This window comes from Bos indicus, chromosome 23 (genome assembly GCF_029378745.1).
Source record: "Bos indicus isolate NIAB-ARS_2022 breed Sahiwal x Tharparkar chromosome 23, NIAB-ARS_B.indTharparkar_mat_pri_1.0, whole genome shotgun sequence".
NCBI lineage: Eukaryota > Metazoa > Chordata > Mammalia > Artiodactyla > Bovidae > Bos > Bos indicus.
The window spans coordinates 10,067,789-10,086,777 of NC_091782.1; the positions used below are offsets into that span (position 1 = coordinate 10,067,789).

Below are 18,989 nucleotides of genomic sequence, written 5' to 3' on the forward strand. Positions count from 1 at the left end.
TCAAGGACTGAGTGTGCTTCTTACCTTTCTCTGGCCCAGCCGTGGCCGGGAGAGCTCTCCTCAGCCAGGAAGGGGCAGAGAGCGAGCTGTGTGCCCTCCACCCCTGGTGCTGCTCAGGGTGGAGGGCCCCTCCTTCCTGGTCAGAGTTCCGTGCCTTCGGGAAAACCTGCGGTGCATGCCCCAGGAGTATCACTCCCAGAGGGGGCAGACCTGGTTCCTGCCCCTCCAGGCTGGAGATGCGGAGGGCTTGGGACAGGACACACCTTGTCAGGACAGAGCGTCTGCCCGTGGGAAAAGTGGTGTCAAGGAGAGGCACCCACAGCAGAGAGGATGGGGCCCTGTCTTCCCACCAGCTCCCACCTCGTCTGTGGAACCTGAGTCAGGGCTGTGATTATAGTGGGTCACTGGGAGGTGGTCCCTGGAAACACTGAGTGTGTGGAGGTGAGGCAGGAATCGTTCTTGATTAAGCAGGTTCCCACTGTGGGCAGCGGCAGCTCCATCCAGCGGGCCCCTCAGAGAAGCAGTGTAGGACGCGCCCCAGACGAGCCCCCAGGAAGGCAGGGAGCCGGGGTGTGTGTCTACCAGGTCAGCTGGTCGTTACCTGAGGCTGCCCCAACTTCCCTCTTTCCTACTTGCTTTTCTTTAACTGTTGTTATCCTTAATCATCTGATGAGCGATATTTATCCACTGCTTGGTCTCCTGCCTGCGCTGCAGTGTAGGCCCTGTGTGGGAAGCCTGGTCTCCTTCCCTGCCGAGCCTGCAGCACCCACAATGGGCTTCCAGGCTCCCTAGAGATGGGCAGGCCTAATGAGATGTCGCCCCACCCGCTTGGCCTGGGAGCTGGGCACTCGGAGCAGAAGGGAGGGCCTGGGGCCTGGTGGGGCTGGAGGAAGAGGGGAAAGGCTGGGGAGGGTGAGGTGCTGAAGTCTGGGGTCTGAGGAGCGGCAGGGAGGGGAGGCCAGGCACGGGCAGCTGGGGTGGGTCCCTTCCACCCTTCCCCTGGGGTGAGCCCACCCATTTCCTTCAGCTCCATGTCTCTCGGGGGTCTGCCTTCCTCAGTCTCCCCATTTGCTTCCACCCCTTTCCTGCCTCCCCACCTTGGGGTTTATAGTTTCTGTAGGCAGGCCCTCTGGGGACTGTCTGGGGCACCCACCTCATAGGAGATGGAGGTTGGGTAGTCTGGATTTTAGATCCAAAGAAAAGAAGGCCAGACAAAGCCAGGTCTGGGACCTTCTCTTCCCCACCTGGAGACCTGGGGTTCTAGATGAAGCCCAGTCGTCTCCTGGAAAGCAATCTTAGCTGGGCTGCTGTAACAGACCACCACAGACTGGGTGATTTAAACAGCAGACCCCGATTTCTCACAGTCTGGAGGCTGGAAGGCCGATATCGATGTCGGGGCCCTGGTGAGACCTGTCTTCCAGGCTTGTCGATGGTGGCCTTCCCGCTGTGTCCTCACCCAGCCCCGTGCTCTGCTGGAGCCCGGGGAGAGGGCGCGGCCCTCCCTTCCTCCTCTTAGCTTGGACTCCGATCCTGTTGGATTAGGACCTCACCCCCGTGAACTCATTTAACTTGAATCACCTCCTGAAAGCCTGTCTCCAGATGCAGTCACTTCGTGGGGACAGAGCATCACCGTATAAATTTTGAGGCGGACACAGTTCAGTCCCTAGCAGAAGTCTACGGGGATGTTAGTCCATAGAGGTGAGACGGAGAGGAGAAGGCATCCGGGGAGATGCTTCCCTGTGGCTCAGAGGGTAAAGAATCCGCCTGCGATGTGGGAGACTTGGGTTTTGTCCCTGGGTGGCGAAGATCCCCTGGAGAAGGGAAAGGCTACCCACTCCTGTATTCTGGCCTGGAAAATCCCCACGGACAGAGGAGCCTGGCAGGCTACAGTCCATGGGGTCGCAAAGACTCAGACACGACTGAGGGACTAACACCAGGGAGATTACCCAGACGGCCTCCTGTTTTAAAAGCTCTGACGCTCTGGGAAGTATGGGTAATAATACCCAGAGTAATAATAACGCTGAGCTCACACCAACTCCATGGGGTTGGGGGTAGCATCACCTCCATTTTGCAGATGAGGAAACTGAGGCACAAAGCGTTTAAGCCGTTTGCCAAAGTCACACCATCCGTAAAGTGGCAAAGCTGGGATTTGAACCCGCTCGCCCTGTCCGGCCCCGAGGCAGGGCCTGTAACCAACCTGCTCTTGGTGCTGACCTGGGGGAGAGCAAGCTGCCTCCTGAGACAGCGAGGCATGGTTGATGGCTGGCATTGCCGAGGAGCCGCACCAGGGTGTGGGATGAGGTGGGCCTCAAGGCAAGCCGGACAGTTTTGGGGAGAGACGATTGTGGGAAGGAGGACGGCGTGCACCCCAGGCAGCAGGGAAGGTGCGAACAGAACCCGGAGTCAGCTTGGGGGTGGTGTCACAGGGAGGGCCGGAAGGGGAGCATGTTCCAGCTGACCTGGACCCTTCCTGCTGCCTCGGAAGCCCCAGCAGGGCCTGGTGAGGGTCCTTGTGTGGCTCCAGGCCAGGCACAGTGAACTCGTCCATGTCTGGGTGAGCTGAGGGTTGGGGAACTGTGGGAACGTTTGTGGAAGCTGAGGCCCACCCTGGGTGAGGGCATGTAGCTCTGGCTTCGCGGGGCCCCGCTCAGGTTTGAGCTGAGCTGGTCCCTTAGGCCAGGAGTGCTGGGGTGACACCCGTGGAATGACTCTGGACCGGGCACCGGGGCAGGGAGGGGCAGGGGAGGGACTCACCCCTGGGCCTGCGTCTGACCCTGCCTTCTCCCTGCTGTGTGACCTTGGACATGTGTGGATTATTATTAGTCCATAGAGGTGAGACGGAGAGGAGAAGGCATCCGGGGAGATGCTTCCCTGTGGCTCAGAGGGTAAAGAATCCGCCTGCGATGTGGGAGACTTGGGTTTTGTCCCTGGGTGGCGAAGATCCCCTGGAGAAGGGAAAGGCTACCCACTCCCGTATTAAAATTATTACCCATGTCTCAGAGAAGGCAGAGAAGTCACCACCTATTTCAATGTGTTTTTTTAATTAAGAAAATTTATTTATTTTAATTGGAGGCTAATTACTTTACAGTATTGAGGTGGTTTTGCCATCCATCGACATGAATCAGCCACAGGTGTACAGGTGTTCCCCATCCTGAACCCCCTCCCGCCTCCCTCTCCACCCCATCCCTCTGGGTTGTCCCAGAGCACCAGCTTTGAGTGCCCTGCTTCGTGCATGGAACTTGCACTGATCATCTGCTTTACATATGGTAATAGACATGTTTCGGTGCTGTTCTCTCATATCGTCCCACCTTTGCCTTCTCCCACATCCTCTAAAAGTCTGTTCTTTAAAACGGTGTCTCTCTTGCTGTCTTGCATATGGGGTCGTCGTTACCATCTTTCTAAATTCCATATATGTGTGTTAATATACTGTATTGGTGTTTCTCTTTCTGACTTAACTTCACTTTGTATAATAGGCTCCAGTTTCGTCTGCCTCATTAGAACTGACTCAAATGCATCCTTTTCTATAGCTGAGTAATATTCTATTGTATACATTTTGGGGTTGTTATGATTCATTTATATATTTAATGGGTTGTTACGAGGATTAGAAATAGAGTGTATGAAGAGATTGGCACACAGTAGGCACTCAAAAATGGTTGTGGTTGATATGAAGGAAGAGTGAAGCGGGGGGTGACCGGCTGAGAATATTGACACCTATTCTGACTGTACTTCGGACCCCTAAGGAGGGAGGGCACCACCCAAAGGGAAGAATCATCACGGGGAATCAAGGAGGGAGAGACCGTGGAACTGGACCCGGAGGGTTGACCAGAAGGAGAGGAAGGGGGCCAGAGACAGAGGACGGGAGGGATCTGGGACCTCCGCTCTTGTGGGAGGATGCCGGCTCCTGGTTGCGTCTTCATCATTTATTGGACATCGGCTGTGTGCAGGTGACTGTTTGATGCTTGAGTACAGAATTCAGTGTTTCTGCTATTTACTGAACAAATGTTGCAAAAGGGTGACATTTTTTTCATTCATTCAGTAAATAAGTATTGTGCACTTACTGTGTGCCAGGCACTGCCCTGGATGTTGATAAAATATAGCAGAGAGTCAGACAAAATCGCTAGGCTTACAGAGTTAATGTTCTAAGTGGGAGAGGAAGACAGTAAGCACGATGACTACTGTGATGAGAGGCTGTCGCATGGTAACAAGTGTTATGCAGACTGCAAAAGTGAGGAGGAAAGGGAACAAAGAGGAGAGCTGGGGTGGAAAAAGAGTTTAGAGTTGAAATGGGGGGAGGTCAGGACATTCGAGCAGAACTGGAAATCTGGGGGTGGGGGTGGGGAACCGTTCCTAGCAGGTGCAAAGGCCCTGGGGTTAGAACAGCAAGGAAGTCAGTAGAGCTGGAGGAGATAAAGAATGGTAGGAGGTGAGGCCAGAGGGGCGAGGGGAGGGCCAGCAGGTCACGCAGGGCCTCCTGGCAAGGAACTAGACTCCTCAGCGGAAATGGGGAGCCCTGGGAGGAACATGAGTAGTGCACTGGAAGAATCAGATTTAGCTTTTACCAGTTTCCTTCTGTCTGATGCCTGGGGAACAGACCAGGGTTGGGGAGAGACAAGCAGGGTCAGAGGCAGGAGGACCAGTGAAGAGGCTACTGTAGGCAGGTGGACGCGCTGGGACCAGGGTGATTGAGAGTAAAGCTCAGGACCTGCTGCTGGGCCGGGTAGAGGGTGGGAGGAGAAAGCGGAGCTGGATGACTCCGAGGGCTGTGGTTATTAGTGGCTAAACCCGTTCAAGTCCACACCGAGCCGTCCACACCAGGCCTGCCCTCCCCACTCCACCCCCGAGGCTCATGTCTAACTCTTCTATCCCTTCTCCAAGTCAGGGGTTCAGGGAACATGACCACAGCCTCTGCCCTCAAGGTCTTTTAAAGGCAGCTAGCGGTGGGCTTGGGGCCTGAGGGGGGACACCTTTTGCCCTGGGGCTCCTTTCTCTCTAAAGGTGAGGTCAAGGGCAGCATTGAAAGTTCAGATTTTCACAGGGGTCTGTGGTTTTCAAAAAGCTTACTGCCCTTTTATCATTTGATCTTTGAAGGCTCAAGTATTGTTTTCTCATCATATGAGTTCGAAAACTGGGATCCCCGTGGCGCAACCTGGCTGAGACCTCACTGGTCAGCAGTCAAGCTGGGGCCAGAGCCCCTCAGCCTGATGCCGCACCTGTGCCAAGGGCCGCACCGTCCTTGTGGGCGGAAAAGGCCTGGCACCTTCCCTGGCTCCACAGAGAGGTTAGTGTTGGTGTTAGACACGCCGCTCAGTCGCGTCCGACTCTTTGTGACCCCATGGATCACGGCCTGCCAGGTTCCTCTGTCCGTGGGATTCTCCAGGCAAGAATCCTGGAGTGGTTTGTCATTCCCTTCTCCAGGGGATCTTCTCGACCCAGGGATCAAACCTGGGTCTCCTGCATTGCAGACAGAGAGGGCCCACCCTGAAAAGGGACCCCCACTCCCATTCTAGCAACAGAGGTGACAAGTCAGTAGTGAGAGCTGGCAGGCTCCTGGAGTCAGATCTCAGCCCCTGGGCGCTCGTCTGCACCATGGGGGTGACGACAACCCCCGCCTTCCAGGACTGCGGTGGGGGTTAGAGCCGTCCAGACGTGCAAACAGGCCTTGGCCCCAAGTCTGCTCCACAAATGCCAACTGTTGTCATTAGGGATAAAGGGCTTTCTGGGCCTCACAGCTTTACAGCCACAGTGAGAAAGGTCAGATGGGCGCTGTGCCCGTATGATGGGCTGAGGAGCCCTGAGCGCGGATGGGGCTCACCCACCGGGAGCAGCGGATTCTGGCCACAAGGGCTTCTTGACCTGAGAGATGCCGCGCTCCATGGCGGCAGCCCCTGACCACCGTTCAGGGAGGCCCCGGCGTTTGCCAGAGTGAGGCCGCCCGCCTGCACCCTGGGTGAGGGTGTGAGGCCGATTTGGAGGAAGCAGGGGTGAGTTGGGGTGGTGTGTCTGGCCACGCGGTGCTGGGGGCTCCCACGCCTCCTCCCACTTCCCTGTCCTGATGCTGCCTGCCTGGCCTCCTGGGCCGCCTCTGCGGGTCCGCCCCGGGGTTAGACTGGGCTGGACCCTCTCCTCTGTCTCATCTAATCCTTGAGTCTGGTTGCATCGTTCCCATTTGCCAGCAAGGCCCAGCAAGGCCATGTGAATTGCCTGGCATCACACAGCAACTTGGTGGCAGAGCAGGGACCCCAAGGCTAGAACTATTTCCACTGCACATTCTACATCAGCCAGGAGCCAGGAGACCCTGCCTGTACCCAGGGTGGGACCACAGCCAGCTCCACCCGCCCTGGATTGGACAGGGGGAGAGTGGCCTCTGCTCTCATGCGTTCCCTCCTAGCCTGACTTGCCAAGTCTTGACTGCTGTCCCCTCCCTCCACGCTTCAAGGACACCATCGTCCTGGCTCCCAGCTTACTCAGCTCTCCTCTAACACCTGGATCCTGGAGGCTTTTTTTTTTTTAATTGTAGGATAATTGCTTTACAATATTGTGTTGGTTTCTGCCATACATCAACATGAATTAGTCATAGGTGTATATATATGTCCCCTTCCTCCTGAACCTCCCTCCCACCCCATCCCGCCCCTCTAGGTTGTCACAGAGCTCCCTGAGTCATACAGCACATTCCCACTGGCTATCTGTTTCACATTTGTAGTGTATATGTTTCCATGCTACCTTCTCCTTCCCCTCCGGTGTCCACAAGTCTCTTCTCCATGTCTGCACCTCCCTTGCAAGGCTGGAGGCTTTTTAAAAAGAATATGCAGTTTATGCAAGGCAAAACCTAAAAGGCACAAGAAGACCCATGGTGAAAATGCCTGCTCCCATCCCCCAGCCACCCAGTTCCCCGAAGGCAACCACCATTACTCAGCTTTCCAAAAATACGCTCTGCTCCTATATTTCCCCCCATAAAAATGGAAGCATCCAGGCACACAGTGCCAAACCTGGCTCGTTTTGCTTTAGTGACATGGCTTGGAGGGTTCTTTCCATTCAAGACCAGAGCATTCCGTCGCAGGCCTGCATTGTAATTTACTTAACCGGTCCCCTGTGGCCAGGCATTTGGGTTGTTTCCAGCCTTCGGTTCTTATAAGCAGCGCTGCAGTAAACAAATTGGGCGGCTTCAGTTCACCTAGCTAGCTGGAAAGTAGATGCCTAGGGTGCATTTCTCTCCAACAAGGTTGTATTGAGTCCCTTCCCCACCACCAGGGGTGGGTCCAACCGCTCCTAGGACGGATGTCCCTACCCCCGACCCCGTCCCTGCCCCCACCTCCAGCTGCTGACAGCTGTACGCGCTGGGATCCCAAAGAGCAGAGCTCAGTGACTCCAAGGGTTCTAGGTGGGCTCTGACCTCAGGATACTTATTTACCTGCCCCGGTTGAGGGTCTTTCATTAAACATGCCTGCCCTTTACTGCTCCAAACCTAAATTCAAAATGTTCTTTATGAAGCGAGTACTGCTTTCTAAGTGAAAAGTGCCAAATTAAGAAGAAAAAAATTCAGACTCATTTCTTTGTCCCTTGATGAATTCAGCTGCCTTCCCGCCCACCCACCGCTGCTGTGCATGAGTGTGGGAAAGTGTGTCTGAGGCTTTGCCAAGGTGAAAGGAACAAGATATATTTAGTGCCTGTGAAGAGTAGGGAGGCAATACTGGGTGGTTACTGGGAAAAGAGCACCAGGCTCTGGACATATGGGGAGGCTGAGGCCCCGGAAGGGGAGGGCCACCCTGCGCTGAAGCCTGTAGAGACTAGCCTGCCCCCGCAGTCCTCACTGGCCAAGGCTCAGAGTGTCCGAGGTGTGCCCTGCTCGAGGTTCACAGCTGCTAATAGGGTTGTTACTGAAAGTGGGGGTCCGGCTGCTTGCCACTCTAAAGCCACTAAAGAGGCAAGGTTGGCGGAAAGTTGGCTTTATTTTGGAGGCTGGCAACCTCGGTAGGAGGGCAGACGCTTGTCCATAGGCCAACTCCCCGCCACTGACAATCAGGGGGCAAGAGCTTTTATAGACGGAGGGAGGGACTACATGCAGAAGCAGTGGGGTCAGCTCTCACAGTCATCCTGAAACTGGTGGTCTAATCAGCGTCATCTTGTTTTTTTATATTCTGTTGGAGTGCAATTGATTTACTGTTGTGCTGTGCGTTTTAGGTGTGCAACACAGTGATCCAGTTGTACATATATTTATTCTTTTTCAGATTCTTCACTCATATTACACAATATTGAGTATAGTTTCCTATGCTCTATGGTAGGTCCTTGTTATTTTTTAAAAACAAACTATGTATTTTTATTTTATTTTTTAAAATTTGATTCTGTTTTACTTGTTGGCTGTGCGGGGTCTTCATTGCTGCAGGCAGGCTTTTCTCTAGCCGTGGCAAGCGGGCACTGTTCTGCCGGCGGCGTTCAGGCTCTAGGGCACACGGGCTCCACAGCCATGGCGCACAGACTTAGTTGCTACACGGCGTGTGGAGTCTTCCCGGACCAGGGTTCCAGTCCGTGTCCCCTGCATTGGCAAGTGGGCTCTTAAGCACTGGACTGCCAGAACCTGGTTATCTATTTTATATATAGTAGCGTGTGTATGGTAACCGCAAGCTCCCAATTTATCCTTCCCTCTCATGTTTCCCCTTCGGTAACCTTCAGTTCATTTTAGAACTCTGTGAGTATGCTTTTGTTTTATAAATAAGTTCATTTGTGTAATTTTTTTAAAAATTAGGTCCCACATATGAGTTACGTATTTTTCTTTCTCTGACTTACAGAGCGAGACAATCTCTGGGTCCATCCATGTGGCTGCAAATGGCATTATTTCGTTCTTTTTACGGCTGGGTAGTATTCCGTTGTATATGTATACCACACCTTCTTTATCTGCTCACCTGTTGATGGACATTTTAGTTTGCTCACATGTCCTGACTATTGTGGGTAGTGCTGCAATGAACATTGGGGTGCATGGTGTGTTTGAAGTACGGTCTTCTTTGGATATATGCCCAGGAGTGGGATTGCTGGGCCATATGGTAGTTCTGTTTTTAGCTTTTTTAAGGACCCTCCATACTATACTCTAGAGTGGTTATACCAATTCCCACCAGCAGTGTAGGAGGGTTCCCTTGTCTCCATCCACACCCTCTCCAGCATTTATTGTTTGTACTTTTTAATGATGTCCATTCTGACCAGTGTGAGATGATACCTTATTGTGGTTTTGGTTTGCTTTTCTGATAATTAGTGATGTAGAGCATCTTTTTGTGTTCTTTTTGGCCATCTGTATGTCTTCTTTGGAGAAATATCTGTTTTAATCTTCTGCCCATATTTTAATTGGGTTGTTTGTTTTTTGACATAGAGCATCTTGATTGTTTTAAGTACAGTTCATCTTTAGCTTCAGGGTCAGTTTGCTCCCCTCTCGTTGAGGCCAGCTCTTGAAACTGGCAGCTTATAACATGGCTACAGTCGGTCATCATGTAGTTAACTTCTTCCACCTGGTGGGGGCTTTATCTTTAAGTGTCTATAAGACAGCTCACAGGATATGGCTCAGAATATTATCTATAGTCCTTGAGGAGGAACTAATGGTCCTTGACTATGTTTAATGACTTGACCATTATTATTTAGTCTTATTGAACTTGTTGACTGTTTTCCTTTGTTTCTGCATTTTCTCATTTCTCTGATTAAATTTACTCATTGGTTAAAGTTTTTCCGAAGACAAAAAGCAGGCTGAGGACATGGGGGACAAAGACCATAGGGTTCTGCTCCATTTAAGCACCCCCTTCTCCTTGATACTCCTCAGTCTTGAGGAGGGACAGGTACGGAAAAAGGAAGAGAATAAATTTTTGGACAAAGAGGTTAATCACAGCTCTGGCAGAGGAAGTCTGTTTTAGCTCCATTTCTGTTGCAGTTTCCCCAGAGCTTTGAGGGAATGGGCTGACAACTGCTATGGAGACTTTCTACTGAAGTGGGGCGGGTGTGAAAGTGAAAGTATTAGTCGCTGCATCATGTCCGGCTCTGCGATCCCATGGGCTGTAGCCACCAGGCTCCTCCGTCTGTGGGATTCTCCAGGCAAGAATACTGGAGTGGGTAGCCATTTCCTTCTCCAGACGATCTTTTGACCCAGGGTCTCCTGCATTGCAGGCAGATTCTTTACCATCTGAGCCACCAGGGAAGCCCAAAATGGGGCATCATCCTCCATAATTTTGGGAATGGACACAAAGTTGAAAATAATCTCAACTTCCAGACTTAGCATCCACAGTTTGTATTGTGAAAACATTACCTCTCTCTTTGATTATTTTGTCATAATACCTGGACAAACGTTTGAAAATCAGTAGACGTATTACAATGAGGATGATAATCAAAATGCATCTTTGTATTATTCTCTGAATGTGTTGTTCTCCCCTTAATGGTTAAAGCAGATATACAATGTTTGTTTGTATATCAAACATATATACAGTGTTTGTTTACAAGATATACAGTGAATGTTTCCCCCTTTAATTACAAATCTTTCCATAGAAAGCATTGATAATCAATACATTTTTCCAGCATTGCCAGACGTGGCTCAGTTGCCTGCCCTGGGTCCTTCCAGGTCCCTCGGGGCTAGGCCTACTTTTTGTTTATATGTTGGCCTAGTTATCCATGATGGGGGAAAACTAATCAGATCCACCAAACAAGAACAGAGGCATGCTGACGGGGAAACATTTGATAGGCTATACATTTTAGCACTGACACTCAGTTGTAACACAAGCATTGAACATAGGCTTTTTGTTGTTGTTGTTCAGTCACTCAGTCATCTCTGACTCTTTGCAACCCCATGAACTGCAACATGCCAGGCCTCCGTCAGTCACCATCTCCTGGAGTTTGCTCAAACTCATGTCCATTGAGTCGGTAATGCCACCCAACCATCTCATCCTCTGTCATCTCCTTCTCCTGCCTTCAATCTTTCCTAGCATCAGGGTCTTTTCCAATGAGTCGGCTCTTCACATCAGGTGGCCAAAGTACTAAAGCTTCAGCTTCAATATCAGCCCTTCCAGTAGATATTCAGGATTGATATCTTTTAGGATTGACTGGTTTGATCTCCTTGCTGTCCAAGGGACTCTCAAGAGTCTTCTGCACCACTGTTTGAAGGCATCAATTCTTTGGCACTCAGTCTTTTTTATTGTCCAACTCTCACATCTGTACATGACTACTGGAAGAAATCATAGCTTTGATTAGATGGACCTTCGTAGGCAAAGTGATATCTCTGCTTTTTAATACACTGTCTAGGTTTGTGATGGCTTTTCTTCCAAGGGACAAGTGTCTTTTAATTTAACGGCTGCAGTCACCATCTGCAGTGATTTTAAAACCCCCAAAAATAAAGACTGTCACTGTTTCCATTGTTTCCCCATCTGTTTGCCATGAAGTGATGGGATCAAAAGCCATGATCTTCGTTTTTTGAATGTTGAATTTTAAGTCAACTTTTTCACTCTCCTCTTTCACTTTCGTCAAGAGGCTCTTTAGTTCTCCTTCACTTTCTGCCATAAAGGGTAATGTCAGATAACCACATATCTGAGGTTATTGATATTTCTCCCAGCAATCTTGATTCCAGCTTGTGCTTCATCCAATCTGGCATTTCTCATCATGTACTCTGCATATAAGTTAAATAAGCAGGGTGACGATATATAGCTCTGATGTACTCCTTTCCCAATTTTGAACCAGTCCATTGTTCCATGTCTATTTCTAACTGTTGCTTCTTGACCTGCATACAGGTTTCACAGGAAGCAGGTAAGGTGGTCTGGTATTCCCATCTCTAAGAATTTTCCACAGTTTGTTGCGATTCTACACCGTCAAAGGCTTTAGCATAGTCAGTGAAGTAGAAGTAGATGTTTTTATGGAATTCTCTAGCTTTTCCTATTATACAGTGGATGTTGGCAATTTGATTTCTGGTTCTTCTGCCTTTTCTAAATCTAGCTTGAACATATGGAAGTTCTTGGTTCACATACTGTTGAAGTCCAGCTTGAAAGATTTTGAGCATTACTTTGCTAGCATGTGAAATGTGTGCAATTGTGTGGTAGTTTGAACTTAAAGCCAGCAGTGATACACATCATAAATAATTGTACTCTATGATAACTCCAGTAGACAATTTTTTCCATCCTGAACATTGGGGTCAAAAATATGGTTTGAAACAAAACAGTAACTTTCCATTGTGCGTGCTCAGTAGCGTCCGACTCTCTGCAACCCCACAGACTGTAGCCTGCCAGGCTCCTCTGTCTCTGTACCAGCAAGAATACTGGGGTGATCTGCCATTTCCTACTCCAGGGAATCTCCCCGACCCAGGGATTGAACCTGTGTCTCCTGCACTGGCAGGCAGATTCTTTACCACTGACCCATCCGGGAATCCCAGCTTTCCATTAGAATTCTTTAAATTTCTTACCTAGTTCAGCAATATGATCTGAAAGTTATTAAATGTTGTCCATATTATTTAACTTAACCAAATAATCCTAGTTAGAGCTTCCCTGACAGCTCAGCGGGTAAAGAATATTCATGCAGTGCAAAAGACGCAGGAGATGTGGATTCTATCCCTGGGTCAGGAAGATCCCCTGGAAGAGGAAATGGCGACCCATGGACATTCTTGGGTTCTTGTCTGAAAAATCCAATGGACAGAGGAGCCTAGTGGGCTACAGTCTATGGGGTTGCAAAGAATTGAACATGACTGAGCAACTAAGCATGACAAATCCTAGTTACTTCACTATTTCTTCTGAGTGTCTAGGAGACTTTTAGAATACTCAAAGTTAGCTAGAGAAAGAAGCTTGAAGTCTGTTATTCAAAGGAACTCGATATTCTAGGAAAATTTTGGGGAGAACAAAAACCAAATTCTAGTCTTATAGTAGCTTACTATTAATAACAAAGATTCATTTAAATCCAATCTAATCTTAAATCACTCCTGACAGCATACAAAAGTCTTTTCTCCAAGTACCCCCTCCACTTTTTTCTGCAAATCTTTCATCACTTTTTGTTTCCATGATTCATCCCTTATTTTTCCTCCATCTGGAAACAACTAGCTCTAGGACAAAGCTATTATAATTTTTTCTTTAACAAAAATATCTGCATTCTTTATGCTTTTTCTCATTGACAACAGATACCCTACTTGCTTTACAAACTGAAATGCTTCATTTTTAGTAGCTTTCATTACATATTTCAGTTTTTAACCTATAAAAACCTTAACAAAGCCAAGAAACAAGTAATTGAACTGTTACACCAGCATTTACTGATTGGCAAACTTAAGAACATTTTCCATAACCTCTAACAACTTACATTTTTCTCATAACCTAATTTCTCTTTAATATGGTACAAGATGCATGTTTAATAAACCCAACATCTTTTGAAGTTCTGCTAATTAACCCAAGGCTGAAGTCTCAGGCAAAGTGGGCTTTGTTTGTATTTCAAGGACATGATGAGAGTTAACTTCAAGTTTTCTCCCAGAAGTATTTTTGTTCTCTCAGAATTTTGTCAGAATTCTGAAAACAGTATTTTATCAAGCTAGCTTACTCTACATATGCAAAAAGAACAAGAATAATTTCAAAATTCTTTTGGAATTTCAAAAGAGTTTCATCTCAACCAATTTTCTCCAGAGGCTAAAGAATACTATTGTCGTATGTTGTTTAAAAAAATTATCTTTGAGACTCTCAGTTCAGTTCAGTCTCTCTGTCTGACTCTCAGTCTCACTCTTTGCGACCCCATGGACTGCAGCACTCCAGGCTTTCCTGTCCATCACCAACTCCCAGAGTTTGCTCAAACTCATGTCCATTGAGTGGATGATGCCATCCAACCATCTCATCCTCTGTCGTCCCCTTCTCCTCCAGCCTTCAGTCTTTCCCAGTATCAGGGTCTTTTCCAAGGAGTCAGTTCTTCGCATCAGGTGGCCAAAGTATTGGAGTTTCAGCTTCAGTGTCAGTCCTTCCAATGAATATTCAGGACTGATTTCCTTTAGGATGATGGGTTTGATCTCGTAGCAGTCCAAGGGACTCTCAAGAGTCTTCTCCAACACCACAGTTCAAAAGTATCAATTCTTCGGCACTCAGCTTTCTTCATAGTCCAACTCTCACATCCATACATGACCACTGGAAAAACCATAGCCTTGACTAGACGGACCTTTGTTGGCAAGGTAATATCTCTGCTTTTCAATATGCTATCTAGGTTGGTCATAACTTTCCTTCCAAGGAGTAAGCATCTTTTAATTTCATGGCTGCAGTCACCATCTGCAGTGATTTTGGAGCCCAAGAAAATAAAGTCTGCCACTGTTTCCATTGTTTCCCCATCTATTTGCCATGAAGTGATGGGACCAGATGCCATGATCTTCATAAAATTTTCTGAATGTTGAGTTTTAAGCCAACTTTTTCATTCTCTTTCACTTTCATCAAGAGGCTCTTTAGTTCTTCACTTTCTGCCATAAGGGTGATGTCATCTGTGTGTCTGAGGTTATTAATATTTCTCCCGGCAATCTTGATTCCAGCTTGTGCTTCATGCAGCCTGGCACTTCTCATGATGTACTCCGCATATAAATTAAATAAACAGGGCGACAATATATAGCCTTGACATACTCCTTTTCCAAATCGGAACCAGTCTGTTGTTCCATGTCCGGTTCTAACTATTGCTTCTTGACCTGCATACAGGTTTCCTAGGAGGCAGGTAAGGTGGTCTGGTATTCCTGTTTCTTGAACAATTCTGAGACTTTACTGGTGGTCCAGTGGTTGAGACTCGGTGCTTCCACTCCAGGGGGCACAGGTTTGATTCCTCATTGGGGAACTGGGATCCTATATGCCATGGTGTGGCCAAAAAATTTATCTTTTTCCTAAAAATACAAATTAAAATGAACAAAAAAACTTTATATTTTTCTTTTAGTAACCTCATTGCTAAAACTTTTCTGTTCACACACATGGAATATGCACTCACACACCAGAAGACAGAACTGTCACAAATCTTCCAAGAGGATGACATGGAGTCCCAAATAAATACTTTGCCAGCACAAATTGTCCTCAGCCTCAGACACATGTCAGAACCAATTGGCAAAATGTCCAAATAGCAGTTGGAGCTGAAAAGAGAAGTTTGCCTGGGTGCACACTGGTGGACTTCTCAGTCTTGGAGCCCGTCAGTGGGTCTAGATGCCCGTTCCACCCAGGAGAAACATACACTGGCAGCCAGCGCTGAGCAGGGGAGAAATAGGGCAGATCCCTGAAACACATGGTTTCGGCAGCTGCTAGGAATGTCCCTCCAGACGCACCTTCTGGGGCCAGCTGGCCACAAGCAGCGGGTTCCTCACAGCCACCCCAGTGTGTGGTCATGGGAGAACCCCAGGGAGCTAGATACTGTGAGAGTGCAGCGGCCCTACGTTGGGGGCCAAAAACTGTTATCAAATGTAGGGGTCTGGCTGCTTGCTGCTCTAAAGACAGTAAAGAGGCAAGGCTGGTGGAAAGGAAAGTTTTCTGTATTTCTGAGCCGGCAAACTGGCAGGGAGGGCAGACTTCTATCCAAAGGCTGACTCCTCACCCCCGACAATCAGTGGGGAAGAGCTTTTATAGGTGCAAGGAGGGGGCTACTTGCAGAAAGAACACAGTCAGCTCTGACAGTCATCTTGAAGTTGGTCATGTGGTGGTCTGATCAGTGTCATCTTGATTGTTTTAAGTACAGCTAATTTTCAGTTCCCTGGTGGGCTGCCATCTATGGGGTCGCACAGAGTCGGATACGACTGAAGCGACTTAGCAGCAGCAGCAGTAATCTTCAGTTCCAGGGTCAGGTTATTCCCTTTTCTTTGAGTCCAACTCTTGGAATTGCGCAGCTTAGGTCGTGGCTTAGAGAAGGAAATGGCGACCCACTCCAGTATTCTTGACTAGAGAATCCCGTGGACAGAGGAGCCTGGTGGGCTGCCGTCCATAGGGTCACACAGAGTCGGACGCAACTGAAGCAATTTAGCATGCATGCATGCATTGGAGAAAGAAATTGCAACCCACTCCAGTATTCTTGCCTGGAGAATCCCAGGGACAGAAGAGCTTGGTGGGCTGCCGTCTATGGAGTCATACAGAGTTGGACACGATTGAAGCGACTTAGCAGCAGCAGCAGGTCATGGCTACAGTAAGTGTCTGTAAGACAGCTCACAGGATATGGCTCAGAGTGTTATATATAGCCCTTGAGGAGGAGCTATATGACTTTGACTTTGCTTAAAGACTAAATGATTATTAGTTAGTCTTGTTGGACTTGTTTAGTCTTGTAGACTTTTAGTTTTGTTTCTGCATTTTCTCGTTTCTCTGATTAAACTGATTTGTTGACTGAAGTTTTTCCATAGACAGAAGGCAGGCTGGGGACATGGGGGTCAAGGATCAGAGGGTCCTGCTCCATTTCAGGGTCAGGCCCATCCTGGACTCACTGCCCCTTTGAAGACCAGGCCCCTGGCTCTCTGTGTCCTGTCTCCTGACTACTGAGCCATGCTTGTTAGAGGTAGCAGTATGGACTGGGTAGGGGTGGGAGTAGGGCAGCGCCTGGCCCGGCCCGGGGGCAATACACGGCCTAGATTGGAGAGCCGTGATGCCTGCCGACAGATCCAGGGCACACAGAGCCACCCCAGTGTTTGCACAGATTGCAGTGGCCTGACCTGTGGGCCCAAAGCCACATGTCTAGGACTCTTAGGAGACATGTAAGTGGCTAATGGAGGCTTTGAGACTGGGCACCAGGGCAGCCAGAAGGGCATTTCCAAGAGCCCCGCAGCTCAGAGAACTGAGGAGGTGCTGAGCTTGGGCCCAAGGAGGGAGGTGGCCTGCTACCAGGCTTCGTGATGGGCTTGGGTCCAAGTGCTGGGTAGGGGTTCAGAGAGATTCTAGGAGCTGAGACCAGGGGTTCTGCATTGATTGGGGATGGCGAGGCAGGGCGGGGAGGGGGAGCTGAGGTGGGTCTGTTGAGCCCAGTGCAAGGATTCAGCTGTGCCAGGTGGGCAATGCCAAGGGGACAGACTGAGAAGCCTTCTGGGGTTCATTTGAGCCCCAGGGGGCCCTAACAGGGTGTCCAGTCCTGGGGAGGGGGTGCAGGACGTGCACAAAAATAGATGTGGTTTCTGGCTTTGAGGGGCTGTGTGTGTCTATGAAGCAAACCGCAGATTTATGTCAAGCAAATATGCAATTATGTGGCCCGAGGTTTTATCTGTAAGAGTCCAGGAGCACAAAACCCTTGGGGACAGCATGGTTCTGGTGAGGAGGTGGTCTTCTGAGAGGAGGTGCCCACACTGGAGCTGGAGGACGGACTTGGGGGAAGGGGAGAAGGAGAAGGATATGGCACGAGGGGCTCGTGGGGGACCAGCTGGGAGGTGGGAATGAGGGGTGCCACCTGGTGGATATTGGGGTTACCGTAGGGACGAGGAGCCAGTCTGTAGACAGGAAGCTCCCAGCCAACTCAAGGTTCATGCCTGTGGAGTCCCCGTAGCCCGCTGGGGCCCTGGGCCCGGTGTGGGGCACCTGGGATGCTTCCCTTGTCTCCAGGGGACTCTCTCCTGCCCTCCTAGCGCGTGAGCAGCCCGCATGCTGAACGCCACCACCCACCTGTCCACCGCACCACCCCGCACTATGTCTGGCTCTTACGACGAGGCCTCGCTAGCTCCGGAGGAGACCACCGACAGCTTCTGGGAGGTGAGTCTTAGGTGCTCCATGGGTCCCGGGTACCCGACAGCCTAGCTGCGTGGAGACCCAGGCTTCCAGCCACCCACAACCTCAGCCCTTGACCCTCAAGCCCTTGGGGCCCCTCGGGAGCCCTCCATGTTCAGCAGACAGTGGTTGCCATGAAGTGGTCCCTACAGACCACCGCTGCCCCTGCAGAGACCCTGTAGAATTCAGTGTGGAGCAGGGCCCTCCTGACCCTGCCCTGGGGGCCCTGGATCAGACTCCTAGTAGTTCACAAGGACAACTGAGCGCTTTACAGCTTCCTGGGGTTTCACAGCTGCACCCCCGCCCCCACCCGCACACCCCCTGTGCCGTGGGCAGGGGGCAGGGCACTGCTGCCAACATGTTGTGAGCTCTGGGGACCCCACAGCCAAGAGGGGAGACGAGCCAGCATTACTGGAGCCTCCCAAAGTATTTGAGACCCAGAAAGACATTTTCCATTGGCTTCCAAAACCCAAAGCGTCACAAACTGCCAAAACCAAAGCGCCACAAACTGCCAAACCTAAATTAATAAGTGTTTAATGAGATGTCTACAAAACATAATATTATGTCAAGAAGCTGCAGCTCAACTCAACGCTTATATGACTCTATATAAATATAATAGATTTTGCGTGGCAAGAACAGAATGAATAATTCATCTGAGTCCAAGTCCAAATTATAAATATTCTTCCGCACTTGGTGACAGCGAGGAAATTCTATTTAAAGCGGGACGAAGGAGAGAGTCCAGACGGTGGGGAGTGAGGGCTCGGACCCCAGGGCGTTAGAGCAGGGCGGCCCGGGAGGCCTGGCGGGCGCCCCCCACCTACCCCTGCGCAGGACGCGGCGCCACGGTTGGCGGCCGGGCCGGGGGCGCTGGGGGCCCCGCGGGAGTCGTGCTCGCTACTCCGCCACCAGGTGGGGAACTACAAGCGGACGGTGAAGCGCATTGATGACGGGCACCGGCTGTGCAACGACCTGATGAGCTGCGTGCAGGAGCGCGCCAAGATCGAGAAGGCCTACGCGCAGCAGCTCACCGACTGGGCCAAGCGCTGGCGCCAGCTCCTCGAGAAAGGTGCCGCCTCTCCCCTCCGTGCCCGGCCCGGGCGCACACCCAGGCGCTAACCGGCCCTCCACTGCCCAGTCCCGGGAGCACCCCGTCCCTGGATGCTCCTGCAACCTCTCATCACTGGGCCTTTGCCAGCGCCCGCCCCTCACACGCACTCTTCGCCTCGCAAACTACCCAGGCCTCCCTGTCGCTGATCAACTCCGCTTTCTGCAATTTTGGATTGAATTTAGAGGGGAAAAAAGACTTTTTTTGGTTGTGCCATGGGGCTT

At 50.2% G+C, this 18,989-nt stretch overlaps 1 protein-coding gene across 3 annotated transcripts in view; it reads left to right on the forward strand.

Moving 5' to 3' along the window:
* The window catches only part of PACSIN1 (protein kinase C and casein kinase substrate in neurons 1), a 65,062-nt gene that overhangs the window by 38,936 nt on the left and 7,137 nt on the right, over positions 1 to 18,989 (forward strand). For all 3 annotated transcript variants that reach the window (XM_070777852.1, XM_019986300.2, XM_019986301.2), the window contains exons 2-3: positions 17,522 to 17,645; positions 18,570 to 18,726. In XM_070777852.1, coding sequence (XP_070633953.1) covers positions 17,538 to 17,645; positions 18,570 to 18,726 — 265 coding nt within the window. In that variant the 5' untranslated portion in view covers positions 17,522 to 17,537. The remainder of the gene's footprint in view (positions 1 to 17,521; positions 17,646 to 18,569; positions 18,727 to 18,989) is intronic.